This window comes from Epinephelus lanceolatus, chromosome 23, assembly GCF_041903045.1.
Source record: "Epinephelus lanceolatus isolate andai-2023 chromosome 23, ASM4190304v1, whole genome shotgun sequence".
In the NCBI taxonomy this organism is placed as follows: domain Eukaryota; kingdom Metazoa; phylum Chordata; class Actinopteri; order Perciformes; family Serranidae; genus Epinephelus; species Epinephelus lanceolatus.
In genome coordinates, this window is record NC_135756.1 from 18066823 (window position 1) to 18085248 (window position 18426).

The 18426-nt window shown below is 41.9% G+C and overlaps 1 protein-coding gene across 1 annotated transcript in view; it reads right to left on the reverse strand.

The window, feature by feature from the left end:
• LOC117248975 (uncharacterized) overlaps positions 1 to 18426 on the reverse strand; it is a 63521-nt gene that overhangs the window by 21105 nt on the left and 23990 nt on the right. The window contains exons 3-6 of the mRNA XM_033614246.2: positions 15957 to 16504; positions 14314 to 14472; positions 938 to 1075; positions 102 to 244 (exon numbers count right to left, since the gene is read on the reverse strand). Coding sequence (XP_033470137.2) covers positions 102 to 244; positions 938 to 1075; positions 14314 to 14472; positions 15957 to 16504 — 988 coding nt within the window. The remainder of the gene's footprint in view (positions 1 to 101; positions 245 to 937; positions 1076 to 14313; positions 14473 to 15956; positions 16505 to 18426) is intronic.

Genomic DNA, 18426 nt, shown 5'->3' on the forward strand with positions numbered 1-18426 from the left:
ATTCTGTCTCATTGCAGCGCTTAAAGAGGATCCAAAATATTGACTGGCTTTATTTGTGTGTGTTTGTTTATGTAATGCGCAGTAAACTGTAGTGTACTCACCGTTTTCTTTTAAAGGGGGACTTTGGTATATCAGCTACAGGTATCATCTGTTCTCCTGGTCTGACCCACATTATGGGACCATCGTCGCTCTCTGTGGGATTCATCTGCCTCAGACTGGAGAGCGTTCCCCATGGGAGAGTCCGCTGCAGCCAGACAGACAAACAGAGGAAGGGGGGGAGGAATAATCAAAGCAGTGTGTTAGCACATCCCTCACTTTTTCAGTTAACCAATTCAAGTATTTTATTTATTCCACAGTCTCCCAAAAAGAAATCTCATGCGCAGAAATTGCACCCCCTGGCAAAACTTGTCACTGGCACCCGAGATGCTTCAGAGGGTGCTGAATCAGAGCCAGAGCCCTCGACGGATAGAAAATGCCAGAGGATGTGCGTCTTTTGATATTCAGCGTACGACGCCACTCCTCCACACTGCACGCCGGAGATTTGAAGTGTCGACACAGAATGGCAAACAGAAGAAAAGCTTGTCACTCCTGCGTTTCAGGGACGGCAGTAAACACAGTATTTCTGGTGGTCTGTTCCTGCGCACACACATTTTTTTAAAAAGGGAACCAACTTCCCCCGAACTGAAAGCTGGAAGCTGCATCAAATCACTCTGACACACCAACTTAACGTCTCTTCTTTGCCAGCCACCGCTGAGAATATTAGGTGTGTTGTTGTGTCAAGTGGTATTTCTCCATCTGTTCAGTTTGTGGCATTTCCAAACAGTCGGTGGTGTAAACGCACTGAAATATTTGGGCATGTCTACTGTGTTTATACCTCTGTCACTGTCCTGTTCTGTCGCTGTGTAGCATTGCTGCCGTTCATACTGTCCTCACTCACCTTCAGGAAGGGCGACTCCTCCAGCATGCCGAGGAATTCTGGGAAATAATCCCCGACCTCCTCGTCCACCGCTCCCACCAGGCTGATCTGTCTCATTGCCCCGGCTCTGTATGTACCATTACTGTACGTTTTCTTCACCTGCAGCAACCACAGGAGACACACAACATTAGACCATGATTTGATAACGTTAGTTTTGGTAATAATTTTACCTTAAATCTTCAAAACATCAGACATATCATCATAATTATTCAGTTGCTATGGAGGCTAAATGCCACAGTTGTTCTGAGAGCGGTGGCACGTCAGGTTTAATTACCCTCCTGTTGTTCTGAATCTTGCTAACACACCCTGAATGTAATCAAACACACTTCATATTTTTCCTCGATGGTCTCCCAGGAAGTGGCTCCTGAACGTTTGGGTTGTGACCCCTTAAAACAGGGGTGGCATTACAGTGCCCACGGGCATCTGGTCACCCGCAGGGCACGTTCTAAAAATAGCTGCAGTCAAACCAGCTGTCACTCGCATCTCTGTGTTCAAATTAGCAAACGCTGCAACTGAAGTGCACCCATATACTGACACTCATAGTAAATGCATTCAAGCTGCCCAGATTAAGCTGACAGGGAGAGTTAGCAACAGGCAGCAGAAGGATACACATGTGACTACATCTGGTTTTCAAAATAAGATGTTATTTAGGGTTATAGGGTATATACAAAATACATACATATATACATACATACATACACACATATATATATATATATATATATATATATATATATATATATATACTGACTGACCTTCATTTCTTAAAGTAATGATGGCCACTGGTTTTTCTTTAGTTAGCTGATTGGTTCTTGCCATAATATGAATTTTAACAGTTGTCCAATAGGGCTGTCGGCTGTGTATTAACCTGACTTCTGCACAACACAACTGATGGTCCCAACCCCATTGATAAAGCAAGAAATTCCACTAATTAACCCTGATAAGGCACACCTGTGAAGTGGAAACCATTTCAGGTGACTACCTCTTGAAGCTCATCGAGAGAATGCCAAGAGTGTGCAAAGCAGTAATCAGAGCAAAGGGTGGCTATTTTGAAGAAACTAGAATATAAAACATGTTTTCAGTTATTTCACCTTTTTTTGTTAAGTACATAACTCCACATGTGTTCATTCATAGTTTTGATGCCTTCAGTGAGAATCTACAATGTAAGTAGTCATGAAAATAAAGAAAACGCATTGAATGAGAAGGTGTGTCCAAACTTTTGGCCTGTACTGTATATATATATATATATATATATATATATATATATATATATATATATATATATATATATATATATATATATATATATATATATATATATGTATAAGAGTTCCTACAGCTTAAGGCAAACTAGATTTAAGACTTTTAATACCACTGGAAACAAGATTTTTACCAAAATCAAAGGAAAAAAACATGAGCCAACAAATTATTTAGGGTTAGGAACAATTTTGCCCAAACGTATACTGTAACATAAAACATCTAACTTTTTTGATCAGGTTAGAAAGTTAGATGATCTACTTGAAATGTTGAAAAGATTTTAACGCTTTCTAGAGCAGAACACATGGAAAACAATCATTTTATATTATCATCAAAGTATCCATCTGGTTAGAAAAAGAGTCTTTCGTTTATTTGATGGGACATGACAAATGTATGTGTGTTCGACTATCCTGATCTGCTGGATTTAATGTAAGAGGCATTCAGTAAATTGTTAAAAAATAAAATAAAATAAACAAACAAAAAAAATCTTAAAATCCTACTTTCAATGTCTGAGCATTTTTAAGATTTTTGAAAGATCCATTTAAGATATTTTTTATACCAATTAAGGCCTTATTTTTGCATTAATTCATCCAATGCTTATTAAGACTTTTTAAGGACCCATGAAATGGGTAAATAATATTAAATTATATTCACAAGAAGTATAAAATCTGTTACCCGTGTCACTTGTAAATTAAAAAAGAAAATTCCACTGAATTGTGGGAGAAATGCCTTTAGTCTTTGATTTGGGGTTGCTGGAAAAAAAAATATATATATATTTAGATATACTCCAAAGTAAAAGTCCAATATTTGTACTTTGAAATAGCAACATTTCTGAGAACCTGACATCTGTAAAACCATATTAAAACATCAAAAAGGCATTTCAAAACTTTAACAACAAAAATGAGACAAATTTGACTTTGTACAGTTTAATTTTCAATGTTGCAGCAGACTAACTGTTGTGATTGACAATTACATCATCAGGGAAAATCTATGAGATGACAATAATATACAGCACCACTGCTGAAAACTGTAACCCAGCACATAGGTTTCATACGTGCACAGATGATATTAAAACAGCCATTTTTTGAGCCTAATTCTACTTCACTATACACAGCCCACTTGTGGTGCTGTTGTAGTAAAATAAAGTGAACTAGCTTGAGGTGGCATTTAATGATGCAATTCATATGTTTGTGATTAGTAATGTTCCCACCCTTCATTGTGTTTTGAGTAATTTATGTACAAATTTATGTCGATTAACTGATTTAAAATGTTAATTATATTGGCATTTACTAAGCCCACAAACTGAAACAAGGTACTGCTCTTCCCCCAATCCCCGAATATGTTGTAATGGTAAAAGGTCTGCACTTGTATAGCGCTTTTCTAGTTTTCTGACCACTCAATGTGCTTTAACGCTACATGTCACATTCACGCATTCACACACTGGTGGCCAAGGCTACCATACATAGTACCACCTGCTACTCAGTAAACATTCACTTGCACTGTCACACTGAGGGAACAGCCATCAGGAGCAATTTTGGGTTCAATATCTTGCCCAAGGAGACTTTGACGTGTGTTTTTACACTGATAAGGACATATGTGTCTGAAAGAACTTATAAAACCTTATGATTGTGAGGATACAGTAAACACAGAGAGAACCTGTTAATTATTTAAAGGTACACCAAGCACATTTATATTAGTAGGAAAATTATCAATAGACAATAGAGCAACAGGTTGCAGTATAAAGTATCCATGTTTACATAATACAAATGCATTTAGTATTGTTTTAATGCAATACAATCCAGAGAAACACGACAGCACACTGATGCTGTTAATCACTACTGGGTGTCAAAACAGACGCTCTGTATGTGTGTGTGTGTGTGTGTGTGTGTGTGTGTGTGTGTGTGTGTGTGTGTGTGTGTGTGCGCGCGTGTTGGCGGTTTCACTTGATGTTTCTGCTCCACCGGTGTGACTCAATAGACTGTTTGCTGCTCTTCACTTGGCTGACAGAGCATAGAGTGTGTGTGTGTGTGTGTGTGTGTTAGCGTGTATGTGTCTAACGTGTCTCCCATACCCTTGGCCCTCAACAGTGTCTTTGTGTGTGTGCATAAGTGTGTGGTACGTGCAGCATGTGGCCTGCATGCTGTACTCTTGGCTGATCATGATGTGTGTGTGTGTGTCTGTGTGTAGGCCAGATCCTTGGCCGCTCGCCTCTAGTGAGTCACCACTTGACAACAAGGCAGAGATAAAAGAAGAGGGAGAGAGAGGAGAGACAGACCAGAGGGGGGAGAGCGCGAGGACATGCTGGAGAGGAAGACTGAGGGGAAGAGAGACAGATGGAGAGGAAGAAGGGGAGAAAGTTTAGGAAGACAAGCTGTCAAAGAGACGTGGAGGGGAGGACGGAAATAAACGGGAGTAAGGAGGGAAGAGGGTGAGAATGTGAAAATGAAGATAACACTATTTTGGAAGATAAAAGAGAGATTAAAGACAGGTGAAGGAGAGAAGAGGACAACAGAGGAGGACACACCAGATAAGGAGGGAGGAAGAGAGATGAGGACAGGTTAGTGAGGACGGGAGGAGGGAGGCGAAGGAGAGGTAATAAAGACGGAAACAATGAATTGGGAAAAGACTGAAGGGGAAGGTGCTCAGCAGCTCCCAGGTACGTCCTTGTGAAAGACACTAACAGCTGCTCAGAGGCCAGTGGTGTGAGGCTGTACATCACTGCTGTTTGTGTGTTGCAGCCATTTGCTCCAGGGTGTTGCTTCTAATAAGGAATTGTTGTTGGTCCAGTAGTTTGGTTATTAATATTTATACAGGCTGGATAATTAGCAGAGAAAGGCCATAACAACTGGATTACAGGGGTCAGTGACAGTGAAATGTTCTTTAAATGTTAAAAGACTCATCACAGTAGACGGGATTAAGAGACACAGCTAATTATAGGTGGTCATAATCAGCTCTAGTCCCTGTAATGTTTAGCAAACATTAAATTATTTCAGCACTTGTTGAGAATGTAACCTGGCAGATACTGATTGTTTTAAGGCCATATTGTTTTGTTATTTGGGATTTTAAAAATAAATAAAAAGTTCTATAAGCCGATGGTGATTTTTTTCAGTGTTTTCTTTTTATTTATGACCAAGATTTTATGGAGCCAAACATTTTGCAGTGTATTGTTTATCAAACATTGATGTATTTAGTCTTATGTCACTGAAGAGTTGCTTGCAGTGAATTCACTCAGTCCCTCCTTGCTATGTTTTCTCTTTCTCTGGTTATCAGACCACAAACGAGACAAGAATTAGCACACTGGGGCGTCGGTGGCTTAGTGGTAGAGCAGGCGCCCCATGTACAAGGCTGTTGCCGCAGCGGCCCGGGTTCAACTCCAGCCTGTGGCCCTTTGCTGCATGTCACTCCCTCTCTCTCTCCCCTTTGTCCCTCTGTTTCGGCCCCCTGCCACTGTGGACTGTTTCACCAAGAGAGGAGCAGGCAGCAGCTTGCAAGCCAGATACTCAGATGGCGGCTGTAGCAGCTCAAATTCGGCTAGTGCAAACCCCAGGCAGCCTTGAGTCAAACGTGTAACAGCAGCAACAGAAAGTTTGCTGATCCGGTGGAGAGTCAGGGCTGTCAGGTTCCCTGAGACTGGGGTTTGTGCTGGCTGTATTGCTGTTGCTGCAGATGCTAAGTGGAGGTCCAACTCCAGAGCTGCTGCCTGGTCTCCTCCTGGCATGGTGGTCTGTAGCAGCAGGCTGCGCCACAGAGGACACACTAGCTGGGTCTCAATTCAGGGGCTGCAGCCTTTGAAGGCCTTGTCAGCCGAACCAGACAGTCCCAGAAATGAGATGTCTTGTCTGCGGAGGATTTTCTGGTTGTATCACCAGTTGTTCTTGCCCCAATCCGTTGGCATTCCTGTTATTTAGCAACTAGTTGCGCTTGACAAAATAGGGAGTGAACTAGTAAGTTAGTTAGCCCTAAATCACAGACCTAGAGATTGTTGAGAGATTGATGTTAACAACAATTAACCGTTAGCTAGTTAACAACTGTTACTTAACTTAACATAAAATCATCACCGGCACGCAATGGGCCACAAAGGATTTATCCACTGCATCATCCAAAATCTGGGAAAGAAGACAGGTATTCACAGCTGCATTTGAAGGAGCCTTGGTTGCACCAATGTGACGCAATCTGTCTTCAAATGCAGCCTACAAAAGGCTGCAGCCCCTGAATTGAGACACAGCTAAAGTGATTCGAGGCTGTAGCTAGCTAACTTTGTATATTAGTTTAGGAATTAGTCAACATTTTGGATAATCTATTGATCAGCTAACTATTAATCTACTTATCATTTCAACCATAGTATATAGAATATGTTGTTATGGCTCAGTGGATGAAGCAACCTGTCCACATTGCAGGTATAGGACATAGAGTTGATCCCCTTAAAAGTCAGCGTGTTGTCCTATCAGCAGTGATGTTCACTTGTAAATTGGTCTCATTACATGCATGAAATGCCTTGGTGTTTTAATATGTGATAAATTAACGAAATAAATCAGTTCATCATGCCCACACAGGCCGAGCCATGTGGCTGTGTTTGTTTGTTCACTTCATTTCACTGCATCCGTGCCACGACACTGTGTAATATCCTCCTAAGATGATGATGATGACTAAAAGCTTGAAATACTCACTCGGCGCGCGTAAACACATCGCAACTTTAAATAGTCACAGAGTCAATGACCTAGATACTGAGAGGGAAATGTGTTTGTGTGCACACATGGATTCAAACGCCTTCTTGCTTACAAGCACTTGTGTTCCTCAGCCAGTACGTGTGCATCTGTGAGTGCAGGCATTCATCTTCCCGTGTACTTATAACCGTGTATGCTTGTGAGCGTCTCTTCTTTTCCTCTTCCTATGTATCTGTGAGTTTACACGATGCATAATTTAGCAGAAGAATAACCCCCACGATGTTAGCAAAGAGAAGTCTCTCATGATCACAGGAGGAGTATTAGGAAACACTACCTCAGCCTCGAATAAACGGATAAATTTAACAATGACTCACTCGCATTCTCAGACACACACACACACACAGTTTGTCTATAATATGTGAAGGCAAACAGAAGGAAACAGGAAATGTGACAGACTTCCTCTGAGCGCTACTGTTCAAGATGCTCCAGTACTTCCTCGCCTCTGTGTACGTGCGTGTAAACACACTTTGTGAAAACAAATGACCAACATTGAATTTACTCGTTTCTTTTACTGCTAAACTTAGAAAATAAGCAACAAAAAGACACAACTTTGTGTCTAAAATATACTGCATCTCATTTGGTATTCCAGGTCAGCAAATTCTCAAGATTAAAAGGCTGACATCATTATACATAATTATCATCGCTGTCATCTCCCGCCTGCTGTCACTTTCCTCTGCTAAACGCGGTACATCTTTAAGTCTAACTCCCTCTCTACTTCCCACTTTCTGTTTAACTCTGATTATCTCTTTTCTCTGTCAGCCTCTTCGTCTCCTCCTCTGTCTCTATCCCTTATAATGCTCACGTCCCCCGTGGGAAGTCTATTAGATCTCTCTTTTCCTGGTCTGCTTTCCGTCTCTGGTGCAGCCACTGTAACCACTTGTTAATTCTATAACAAGTTCCCCTCCTTTCATCAACACATCCTCCACTCTCTCTAGCTGAGTTCATGGCATGACATCATCGCGCTGACCTCTCTAGGACCTCAGTGTGTCTGTGTGCTTCTTCCTCTCTCTGCCAGCTCTGTGCATCTCTCTTCCTTAATCATTATCAGTCTCCAGAGAGCTAAGTCTATTAGTCTATTACTGTGCCTGTGTCACAATAAAGTTTTCTGGCTGCTGACTACAGGCACGATCGCGCAAACTTTTCTTACATAATCCTTTACTTCTGTAACCCACATACACACACACACACACACACACACACACACACGTGAATGCACAAAAACACTTTGAATTACTGTAATGTAATGGTTGCTTTAAACACTGCAATGCGAGACTGATGCAAACTCTAGGCTTGTTTTGTAAACACTGTGCTAGAGATGGTTGTGAGGCCAAGTGCAACAGTGCTGCCCTCAGGTCAGAGTATATGAAAGTGCAGGATGTCTACAGTGGTGGAGTCAGATAAGCTGAAGCTGGCTAATAACGTTCTCAGCTGAGATGATGTTTAACCCGAAACTGTGGAGCAGTAAACAGCTAATCAACTGATGTAAACAAGTGTTTTTGTCAAACAGAGCACCAAAAATTCAAACGGCATTGTTGTTTGTTTCAGACAAATACTATTTCCTCATGTTCTCTGTCTTTGTATTCTGGTAAAATATATTTTCTTTTCAGCTGATCAGGATAATATTCTGTTGATAAAACATTTCTAATAAATTCATCAGTGATCTGCTGGGTGCCTGGGTTAATATCTCTGCTACAAACGGGTCATAGATCTGATACAATACTGTAGTGCACCAAAACCTGTTGAATCATTACTCTTATCATTATTATTAAACCATCTGACAGAACAACTGAGATTAAATTTACAACGGAATTCTTCTTTCAAACTTGTCCATCAAATGAGTCGCAGTCCATATTCCTTTTTCCAGTCATGCCCCTAAACGTGCTAGCTGTTAGCGAACTGCTTTACATTACAGAGCATTGTTGTGAATGCTCTTATACAGCTATGAGACTAAATGCATGAGCAGGGTGGGCTGGGGACATAATCTGGCCTTGGTAATTATCGTCTGGCAAGCCTAATTGTGTCTGCTTGACCTGCAACATTACATGGGTGGATCCACTTGAACGTGCAGGGGGAGGTGACAACAATCGGTACCAATTGCTGCCTTACAGTATAGTTAGCCTGTTCCAACATCAATTATTTTACCGCAATTTTTTCCCCTCACATTCCTGGCAATGGCCTTGTGGCCCGTTGGGAGACAGGTATGGTGGGGCGTAGATCATCGGTTTACGTAGGACAAGAACATCTATTGTTATAATTGGCCTGTGGGGCACAAGAAAGGTTATTTAGAGGCATCTGTTCCTTTACCATCAATGCACAGCTGGTTTTGGCTCATACTAATGTTAGTTATTACTTCATTGTAAAGACACAAAAATGGGGGCGGAAAACGATAAACTAAGATGAGATGTCATGACACGGTCAACAATTATCTTGTTCAGGCTATGTGAGGACATGTGGACACTCATGGTGGCAGTTCAAGCACACATATTCCTAATTTTAAGATGCATGAAGGCTGGTCCTGCATTCAGAGAAAGCCTGGCTTATTTTCTACAAAAATATTGGTGCTGTTCAAACTGGATTCAAATTTCATCTGATGAAATTAATCACCCTTTTTTCAGAGATATATCCTGCAAACTAGCTAGTAAACTAGCTCTAAACATTTCGTGACCTGCATTACATTATTAGCATTGATGGACGTTACATTGCTTTGACGTTTAGCTTAACAAAACTAGCTAGAAATCTTGTTAAGACTGAGTTGGTACAAATTATCTGTGTTAATGTTACACTACGCAATTGTTATTTTGCACCATCAAAGTCACAAATAATGGAAGAATGGTTTCAGAATTTTACAATAAGTGAGTTAAATCAAACAACCGAATCCACGGCCACTAATTTCAGGAAGGACAATACAGCAGTCGGTAAAGTTATGTCCTGTCATGTGCGACAGGAATCACACTCTACTGCTTGGTGGGCCTGCCCATCTCGCATTTGCCAGAATTGCCAGATACCAAGTCTAAACCTGCGCATGAACAAACTGTGCGGACAGATTAATATCATATTAAAAAGCTGCAGTCTGTCCTTCTGCCTTATATTAATCTGATGTCATAACTAAATTATTACTTAGCGACTAAACCGGAAAGACCAAATTACCTCACTGCCGGAGCACATCATGTATTGACTGTCGAGCTGCAGTTGCCCTGAGAAAATAGAGTGCTGTAATCTTCTATAATCCTTAGCACCGCTGAAAATGCCTTCAGTCGGGTACTGAATACAAAACACTCACACGCAGCCTGAGCGGCAGCAGAGCAACTTTGATACCTGCAGTCAAATTGTGAACACACACACACACACACACACACACACACACACACACACACACAGCTCATTATCAAGTGAAAACGTACGCAGGTGATTGTGTCTCATACTCCGGCAGCACAGGGATAAAACCAAATCTATACAGGAGAATAAATGCACCAAACACAGCAAAGAACATTGGAGGCCATTTTCCTCTCTCTCTCTCTCACACACACACACACACACACACACACACACATTACAAAAAGCAGCTGTCCAGCAACTGGAACAGAGAGCCAAACAACAGAGTGGAGGGATAAAAGAGAGAGAATGACAAACTAACACAGAGGGAGGGAGACACTAAAGAGAGGGAGAGCTGGAGAGAAAGAAAGGTGGAGGAAAAATGTGTGAGAGAAATCATTAATCTGCCTCTATGTGTGTGTGTGTGTGTGTGTGTGTGTGTGTGTGTGTGTGTGTGCCCGTGTTGTGTATATATATCAGTGTGCATGCTCACATCTGTTTGTGTGTGTGTGGACTGTATGTCTACTTCCCAAGGTCACTGCTGAGAGCTGGAAGGGAGGGGGAAAAAAAATTAACAAGACCAGTGGACAATGACGTTAGCCCTGCAAGGAACACTACTCTTAAAGGGACAGCTCTGGACACAGGTTTGCGGAGAAAACTCCTTTTACACAAAGGACAATTTAAGGGTTTAATTCATTCATTATTTTCGGTATAATTTATTCAGACACATGCCGAGATCAAAGATGTGTTTGTCGAAGCAGAACTGGCCAAAACTGAAACAAACACACGGAATAACATTATGAATATTTCATAATAAGAAAGAAAATAGCCAGGAGGAGAGCGATAGAGAGCATAAACTCCTCTACCCCCTGTAGTACCACACACACACACACACACACACACACACACACACACTCTCCCACAGTGAGGTAGCCTGCACTCACATTGAAAACGAGCAGGCAGTATCTCAATACAAAGCCACTCAGGAGGTTTGAGGTAACAAAGGGCTTTTCATTAGTGTACTATGGACATGGGACAGCTCTAAATGAAGAGGTCTAGCTGTGTCGCTGTGCTCGCGGGAGACAATCCGGACAGACACCAGTAGCAGCACACACACATTTCTTGTTTTTCCAGTTGTCCTCAAAAGGTTGTGCAGTGCGTTGAGAAGTGGGTGAGCGGCTGCCATACTTGTGCTTTTGAAAAGAGAAGAAGAAAAACATCTTTTTGTGTTGGTTTTGACTCTCTAACCCAACTTGCTGCGAGCAATCATCTCTCACAGTCTCACTTCTTGCTTTAACATTCTCCTGCTTCCTTTCCTGTCACCTCTCTATTCTGATATCAACCTTTCTTCTTCTGCAGCTCCTCACTTTCTCACCACCTTTCACCCCTTGTATCTGAGCTGACTTCCCTCCTCTTTTCACTATCTCACATGCTGTCCTCTTGCTTCCCCTTTCTCGCTCTCACTTAAACTTTGCTTTGTAAGATTAAGAGGGAGCTGAAGTGAGAGCAGCAGTCCCCACCTGCACTCTGCACACAACTCTGCTGTCATTGTTAATGTTGTCATTTACTCGGAGAAATCAAGATATCTGTATCAATGCCAAAAGCTGTTAAAGCCTGGACAGACTGAGGCAGATGCTCGAACCAGATGGTTAGAGCCTCAACAATACAACTTTCTCACTCTCACACAGCAGTCATCCAGTCTTTATTCCCCCCAATATTCCTCCATCCTCTCCTTTAACTTGTACTGTAGCTAAACCTCTCCATTCATCTCTAAGTTTCTGATTGTCTCTTTGTAATGTTTCCTTGACCTTTGCTAACGCATACAGAACACTGACCCAGAGGTCGAGCCATTCAATGACTCAACTCTCTTTCTGTTCATATGCTGTATAATAACAGAAAAATCACAAAGCAGCAAAATATCTTTGACGCAAATGTGAAAAACAAAGTATTTATAGTCCAGCTCCAGATTCAGGCTCAGGGGTGATTGTGCCTTTGTTGTGTCTGCCCTCAAACTGAGGAAGAGGATCCCTCTCCCGATCAGATCTGCCCCCTCCATTGGCTCTTTAAATCCTACAGTAGCTCAAAACCTACTTTCATAAATTAGCGTTTAAGCCCCCCTGTCGTGGCTTTCTCTGATGTCTACCTGTGTGTGTTGTCTCTAAATGTATGAGCTGTGTACCTCAGAGTTACGTTGTCTCTCATGTATATGTCTTTAGCGACTTATTCCTTTTCTACAGCACTTTGGTCAACATGAGTTATTTTTAAATGTGCTTTATGAATAATTTGAGTTGAGTTGAGTTCTACAAAAGTCAGACACGCAAACACTAAGCTGAATTTATAAAAACAACCAAAGCACACAACAGACACAAAGCTACAGAGTCTTGAGCTAAAACTCATTCACAAACAATGATGTTTTTCCCTGCACCACACCAGGGCTGCAACATGACACATTTCAGTCGAAACTAAGGTGTGAGTACATGCACGTGTGCACCCAGTGGTTCCCAACCTGAGAGTCGCCTGACGAATCGAAGAGGTTGTGAGATAATTATCAGGAAGAACTTTCATCTGTTTATTTTTTGACTCTGTTTAAATCCTTGCTTCTTTTGTTTCCTCTTTTTCTTGTAAAATACTGGAGAGTTTTACCTCTTTATGTCTTTCAAATATTCAACTAAAACAGTCTGAGAAGTAGGGTTGCAGTGATATATCAGTTTTGAGATATAATACTTGATGGTTATCATACCGTGTACATTTGCTGCATTATTTCCTGAGACGGTTATCATACCATGAAAATCTCATACCATTGCAATGCCACTTTTTCATAGAACTGCAATGATTGGTTGATTAATTGATAAGTCGACTGACAGAAAAACAATTGGAAACTTTTTTCGATACGTAACTATTTTAGTATTATTTTTAAGCAAGAAAGCCAAATGTTTGTCGTTTTTCATCTATCTTAAATGTGAGAATTTCATGCTTTCTCTTGCGTTACATGGTAGTCCCAACTCTTGCACATCCACACCCCCACCCGCACTCTCAGGTCTTTCTCTTCCAGTCACCTCACTGTCCCACCACCCATTCTGACCACCACGGGGTCTAGAGCCTTCAGCCGCTCTGCCCCCACCTCTGAAACTCCCTCCACCGGACATTCGTAGCATCAACTCTCTCTCCACTTTCAAATCGCACCTCAAAACTCACCTCTCTCAAATAGAAATAGTTGACTTTTTATCTGCTGTAATTTTCTCTATCTTTGCCTGTAAGGTGACCTTGAGTGTCATGAACGGTGCCTATAAATAAAATGTATTATTATTATGATTATCATAATAATAAACAGACTAGCTTTGGATTTCTGGACTGTTGGTTGGATAAAACAATTTGAGGACGTCACCTTGGGCTCTGGGAACTTACACAGAGCATGTTTGACAAAATGATTAATTGATAATGAAAATAATCATTAGTTGCGGCCCTAATGCACCTGTCTGTGCGTGTAAACAGATTTGATTTCTAGTGAGTGATTAGGAGGCCGCCACCTCCTCCTGTGTGACTGCATGTGTGAGAAAGTTGTGTAGACAGTTGTAACTGTATCGCACCGTCATTGTTTTCTGTTGCACTTCACTGACAGTGTGTTCCCACTGTCATATGACCTCAGATTACACCCACTGCATCATGTGACTTCATGAGAGCAACATGTTTTAAGTACTTTCTCAGGCCTCGGATAAACACCTAGATGGTGTCTCAACAGTTCCTGTGTTGACGGGCAGTCGTGATAGTCAGTGAAATAGATACAGAGGACAGGACGTAAGAGGCTTGCTAGTTTGGACATTGACCATTTCTACTTTTCATGTCCGCCAGCTCACCATCTGCTCTGTGCTCTTTTTTTCTACCACTCCAGAATAACCAAAGACAAAAACTGTGTAAATCAGCTTTTCAGATGAGCAATATGTCCGTTCAGTTGCAGTATTGTATCCCACCGATATCCCACCCGAACATACATATTCTCCCTCAAAGTGATGTTTGCATGTGTGTGTGTGATTGTGCCTGACTGACCTGAGAGTAGAAATTAACCATAGTGGTGGTTTCGATGTCCTTCTTTCCCAGTATTTCCATTTTGACCGGAGCTGATGGGAACTTGGTTGAGAAGTAGTCCAAGAAGTCCGGCAGGTAGCTGGCTTCTCCGTGGACGATTCCCATGACGTAATGAGCTGCCTGGAAAACAAAGACAGCAATGAAATCTACAAAATAAAACCACCGAAACAAATTCTATAAGGGTAAAAATAGCACACACCCCTGTCCAGATAGCAGCGTTGTCTAGTCTTATCTTTGATCTGACATGCATGACCTTGCTATCTGGCTTGCTGTAACCATTGCATTGGTTGGCTATATTGTTACATACCATTGCAAAATGTCACTGTAGCTGAATGTCAAAAGTGGCTGTGCATGGTTGGTGTCTCTATTCATATTTGCTCTCAGGGGTGTAGTGCTGCTGGAGCGCACTGTATCAATGCACCAGTACTTTATTTCCTCCAAGAGAGGAAGCAGAATATTTACAATTTGCATGCCGGTAATCCAGTTGAAATTCATGTAGACTTTTTTAAGCACTTGAGCATCCAATGATCACTTGAGTATATTCAAGCTGTGTATCACGCAAGAGAGACAATTCCCATGACATGAGCTACCTGAAACACAAGGACAGTAATGAAATGGAAAGAAAAAAAAACACCCACCTAAACAAATTTTTAGTGTTAAAAATAGCAGGTGCACCAGACTGCACTGAACTCAACACCAGCTGATCAACTGAGACGTTGCGTTGACCGTATATTTTCTGTTATTGACTGAATTTTTTTAACCATTAAACTTTATTTGAAGAATATTAGTTTTTATTAGTTGAATAATTTGTGCAAAGAATAAAAACTTTTGAAACAAATGTACTTTTCTTCAATTTCCCTTAAAAACACTCACTATTTGCACCCCCTCTACATTTGGATAAATCTGCAGTTCATCATGACTTAAAAGTTTTACAGATATGAAAAATAGGCTCCAAAATCTACAGTTTTGCCTCTCCAGAGTTAAAGAGACCATATACGTTTTTTAGAGCAATAATATAGCAGCAAACACTAATTTGTGAAGGTAACCCTGGGGGTGGGGGAGCCCTTCTGTGCAGAGTTTGCATGTTCTCTCCGTGTCAGCGTGGGTTTTCTCAGGGTGCTCCAGCTTCTTCCCACGGTCCAAAGACATGCAGGTTAACTGGTGACTCTAAATTGTCCGTAGGTGTAAATGTGAGCGTGAATGGTTGTCTGTCTCTATGTGTCAGCCCTGTCATAGTCTGGCGACCTGTCCAGGGTGTACTCCGCCTCCCGCCAGATGTCAGCTAGGATAGGCTCCAGCCCCCAACTCTTGAAACGAGCCACATCTTAGTGTGCGTCCTGAGTGTGCTGTGGTACTTAAACAAATAGCACTACACCCCTGCTTATAAATACATAATCCATAAGCTTGTTCTGTACGTACTGAAAATTACTTGATGACAATTGTGCTATTAAATATCTCTTATCATCATTAAAAGAATAAACATTTAAATGACAGGTAATAATAGTTTATGACAGAGTTTTTTACACCCCTGTCTGTCAAAATGAAGGACAACCAGAAAGTCCAGCGCAACCTCTGGATCAATCTGGTCAATATCTCTGTCATACCTGTGACGAGTCCTCGCTGAAAGCCAAGGTGACAAACTCCTGGGCAAATCTCTGCCTCTGGCCCATGGAGAGTGAGGACAGCTGGGACGTGTAGGCATGGGCCACCAGGGCCCCTCCATTTGGCTGGTGCTCTATATGGATGTAGGGAGCAAACTCCAGGCCAGCCATGCCGGGATAGCTGCACTGCGGCGAGAGTTTGGTTGGGGAAGGCTGAGGCGTGGTGCAGTTTAAGAGAGATTTGGGGGTGAGAGTAGGAGAGGAAGGTAAATGATGTGCAGTTTTGTTGTTGGGTGGAGGGTAGACAGGTAGAGGGGACTTGAATGGAGACAGGGAGGAGTTGTGAGAGGGATTGGAGGATGAGGGAGAGGAGGTGGGAGGTGGAGAGGATGGAGGGAGCAGAAGAAGGCCGGCGCAAATGGTCTGGCAGGAGCGGTGGTACATCTTCACTCGCTTGTGCTTCTCCCCCTCTTTGTGTTTCTTCTTCTTTTTCTTCTTCACTTTTTTGATTTGCAGCTCCTCAGAGTTGATCTTGGCTTTCTCTTTTTCATCTGGACAAAGTGACAGAGAGGGAAGGACCGGATTATTTAGGGAGGAGACTTTTCACAGGAGACATCCTTAAAAGATCAACACGGGCATATGAAAGGAATGTAATTCTGAAAAGGCTTGAAGGGAGCGGGGAGACACATCACTCATGCAAGCTTTGAAAAAAGGTCTATTCAAGTCTGCTGTCTGATGTGTGATGGATCAACAACCCAATCACTGGCCCCTTTTCATTCCCCTGCTGTAAGGAGATACTTTTCACTGTACGTTACAGTGAATCAGGTCCTCTTGCAAAGACGAAAAGCTCAGAAAACCTTCCAGTAAAATAAGGTGAAGAGAAAAACTGAGAAGCTGCAGTGAGGTGCTGATTATGCTCGGTTAATACGAGACTTCCACCCAGATTCTTGTATTATTTACTTTCCCTGTTTTTAACGATCAAAACAAACTGATACCTGATTAATTCCCTATTTAAAAAACAATAACACCAAAAATAATGAGTCCTAACTATTTTAAGTAAGCATAGTCAGATGACTCACAGCCTCTCCCAGATGGTGTGCATCTCCTGGGGTGCATGCATAAAATAAACTGAAGTGCCCTGAAATGGCATCCCTAGAGAAAAGCAGATATGACTAAGCCAGGAAACAAGCTTTCGAGTGGCATATCTGAACAGAGATAATACCGTACATGGTAGACCGTCTCCCCTGACGCCTGAGGCAGGACAGAGTGGAACATGCAAATTTATGCACAGTGCTACTGTACGTATTTGTGTGTGTGTGAGTGAGTGTGTCAGGGCTGTTCACATCTATTTGGAAATGTGTTGCTGGCTGGTTTGTTCTCGCCCAGCCATTGTGTAAACAAGTGGACGTGTATACATTCAGTTTATATGTCTGTGTGTGTATGTGAGTCACTTTGGATAGCTGCTGCTTCAGCGTAATTCAAATATCAACTATTATCTCATTCACACACACACATATACACCTTCAGTTTTGTTTGTACCTCACACACGTTTATTGCCAGATAAGGCAGGAAGAAGAGACAGAGTAAAAAGAAGGCGGGGGAGTAATTCGTAGATGTATTGGGATTATGTCTCGATGCAGAAAAGTCTATAACGGGAATTTTTAAACTAAATTCTCGACATTATTGCCAGAAAATGTGCGTCACTGCATTGTGTTAACGTTCTGTATGGTCCGTCCATTTTCGACTGCTATTGTATTTAAAAAAAAACAAGGGCTGCATTATTGCTGGGAACATAACAAGTTGTCGTTAACTTAAGTAACGCTCACTTCACCTCGTCTGTGACCATATGTGTGTGGATGGAGTGGAGCCCTGCCCTCAGTGAATAACTGAAAGCAGGAGAACTAGTGCCACCCAAGCACCTAGGAACAGCATCAGGCTTTAAAACCAATTTGACATAGTGGCCAAACAGTGAATACAATTTGTGGGTCCATCACCTGATGCCATTGGGCCCAAAAATACTTTTCTCCATGGACTGACTGTAAATATGGATTCATTTTTTTAGCATCACAACCCCCGTGAAATGACTCATTTCCCTATCTGTCTGATAACATTTAGAAAGTCTAGAAGCCTAGCTGCACGATTTTATCCCCATTCAAGTTAGCAGAGCGCTAAACCGGGTGTTAGACGCTCAGCCTGCATAAGTCCAATTTTCACCAAACACTTTCGGTATGGTACCTTTTAAACCAAAAGTAACCCTTCAGACATGGTACCTAGACCCTTGTGTTTCCACCGCAAACAGTACTCTTAAATGTGGGCGGGGTTGTTGTCACTCACTGCTCCGTCCAGCACTCACTGTATTTCCTCATTACTGGTGACAGAGGGAAGTCTGAACCTCGTTTATCGTCCACAGAACGAGGCTGCACGCCGACATTTCCAGAACAAAATAAAAACAGGCTGCAGTGAGAGTCTCTCT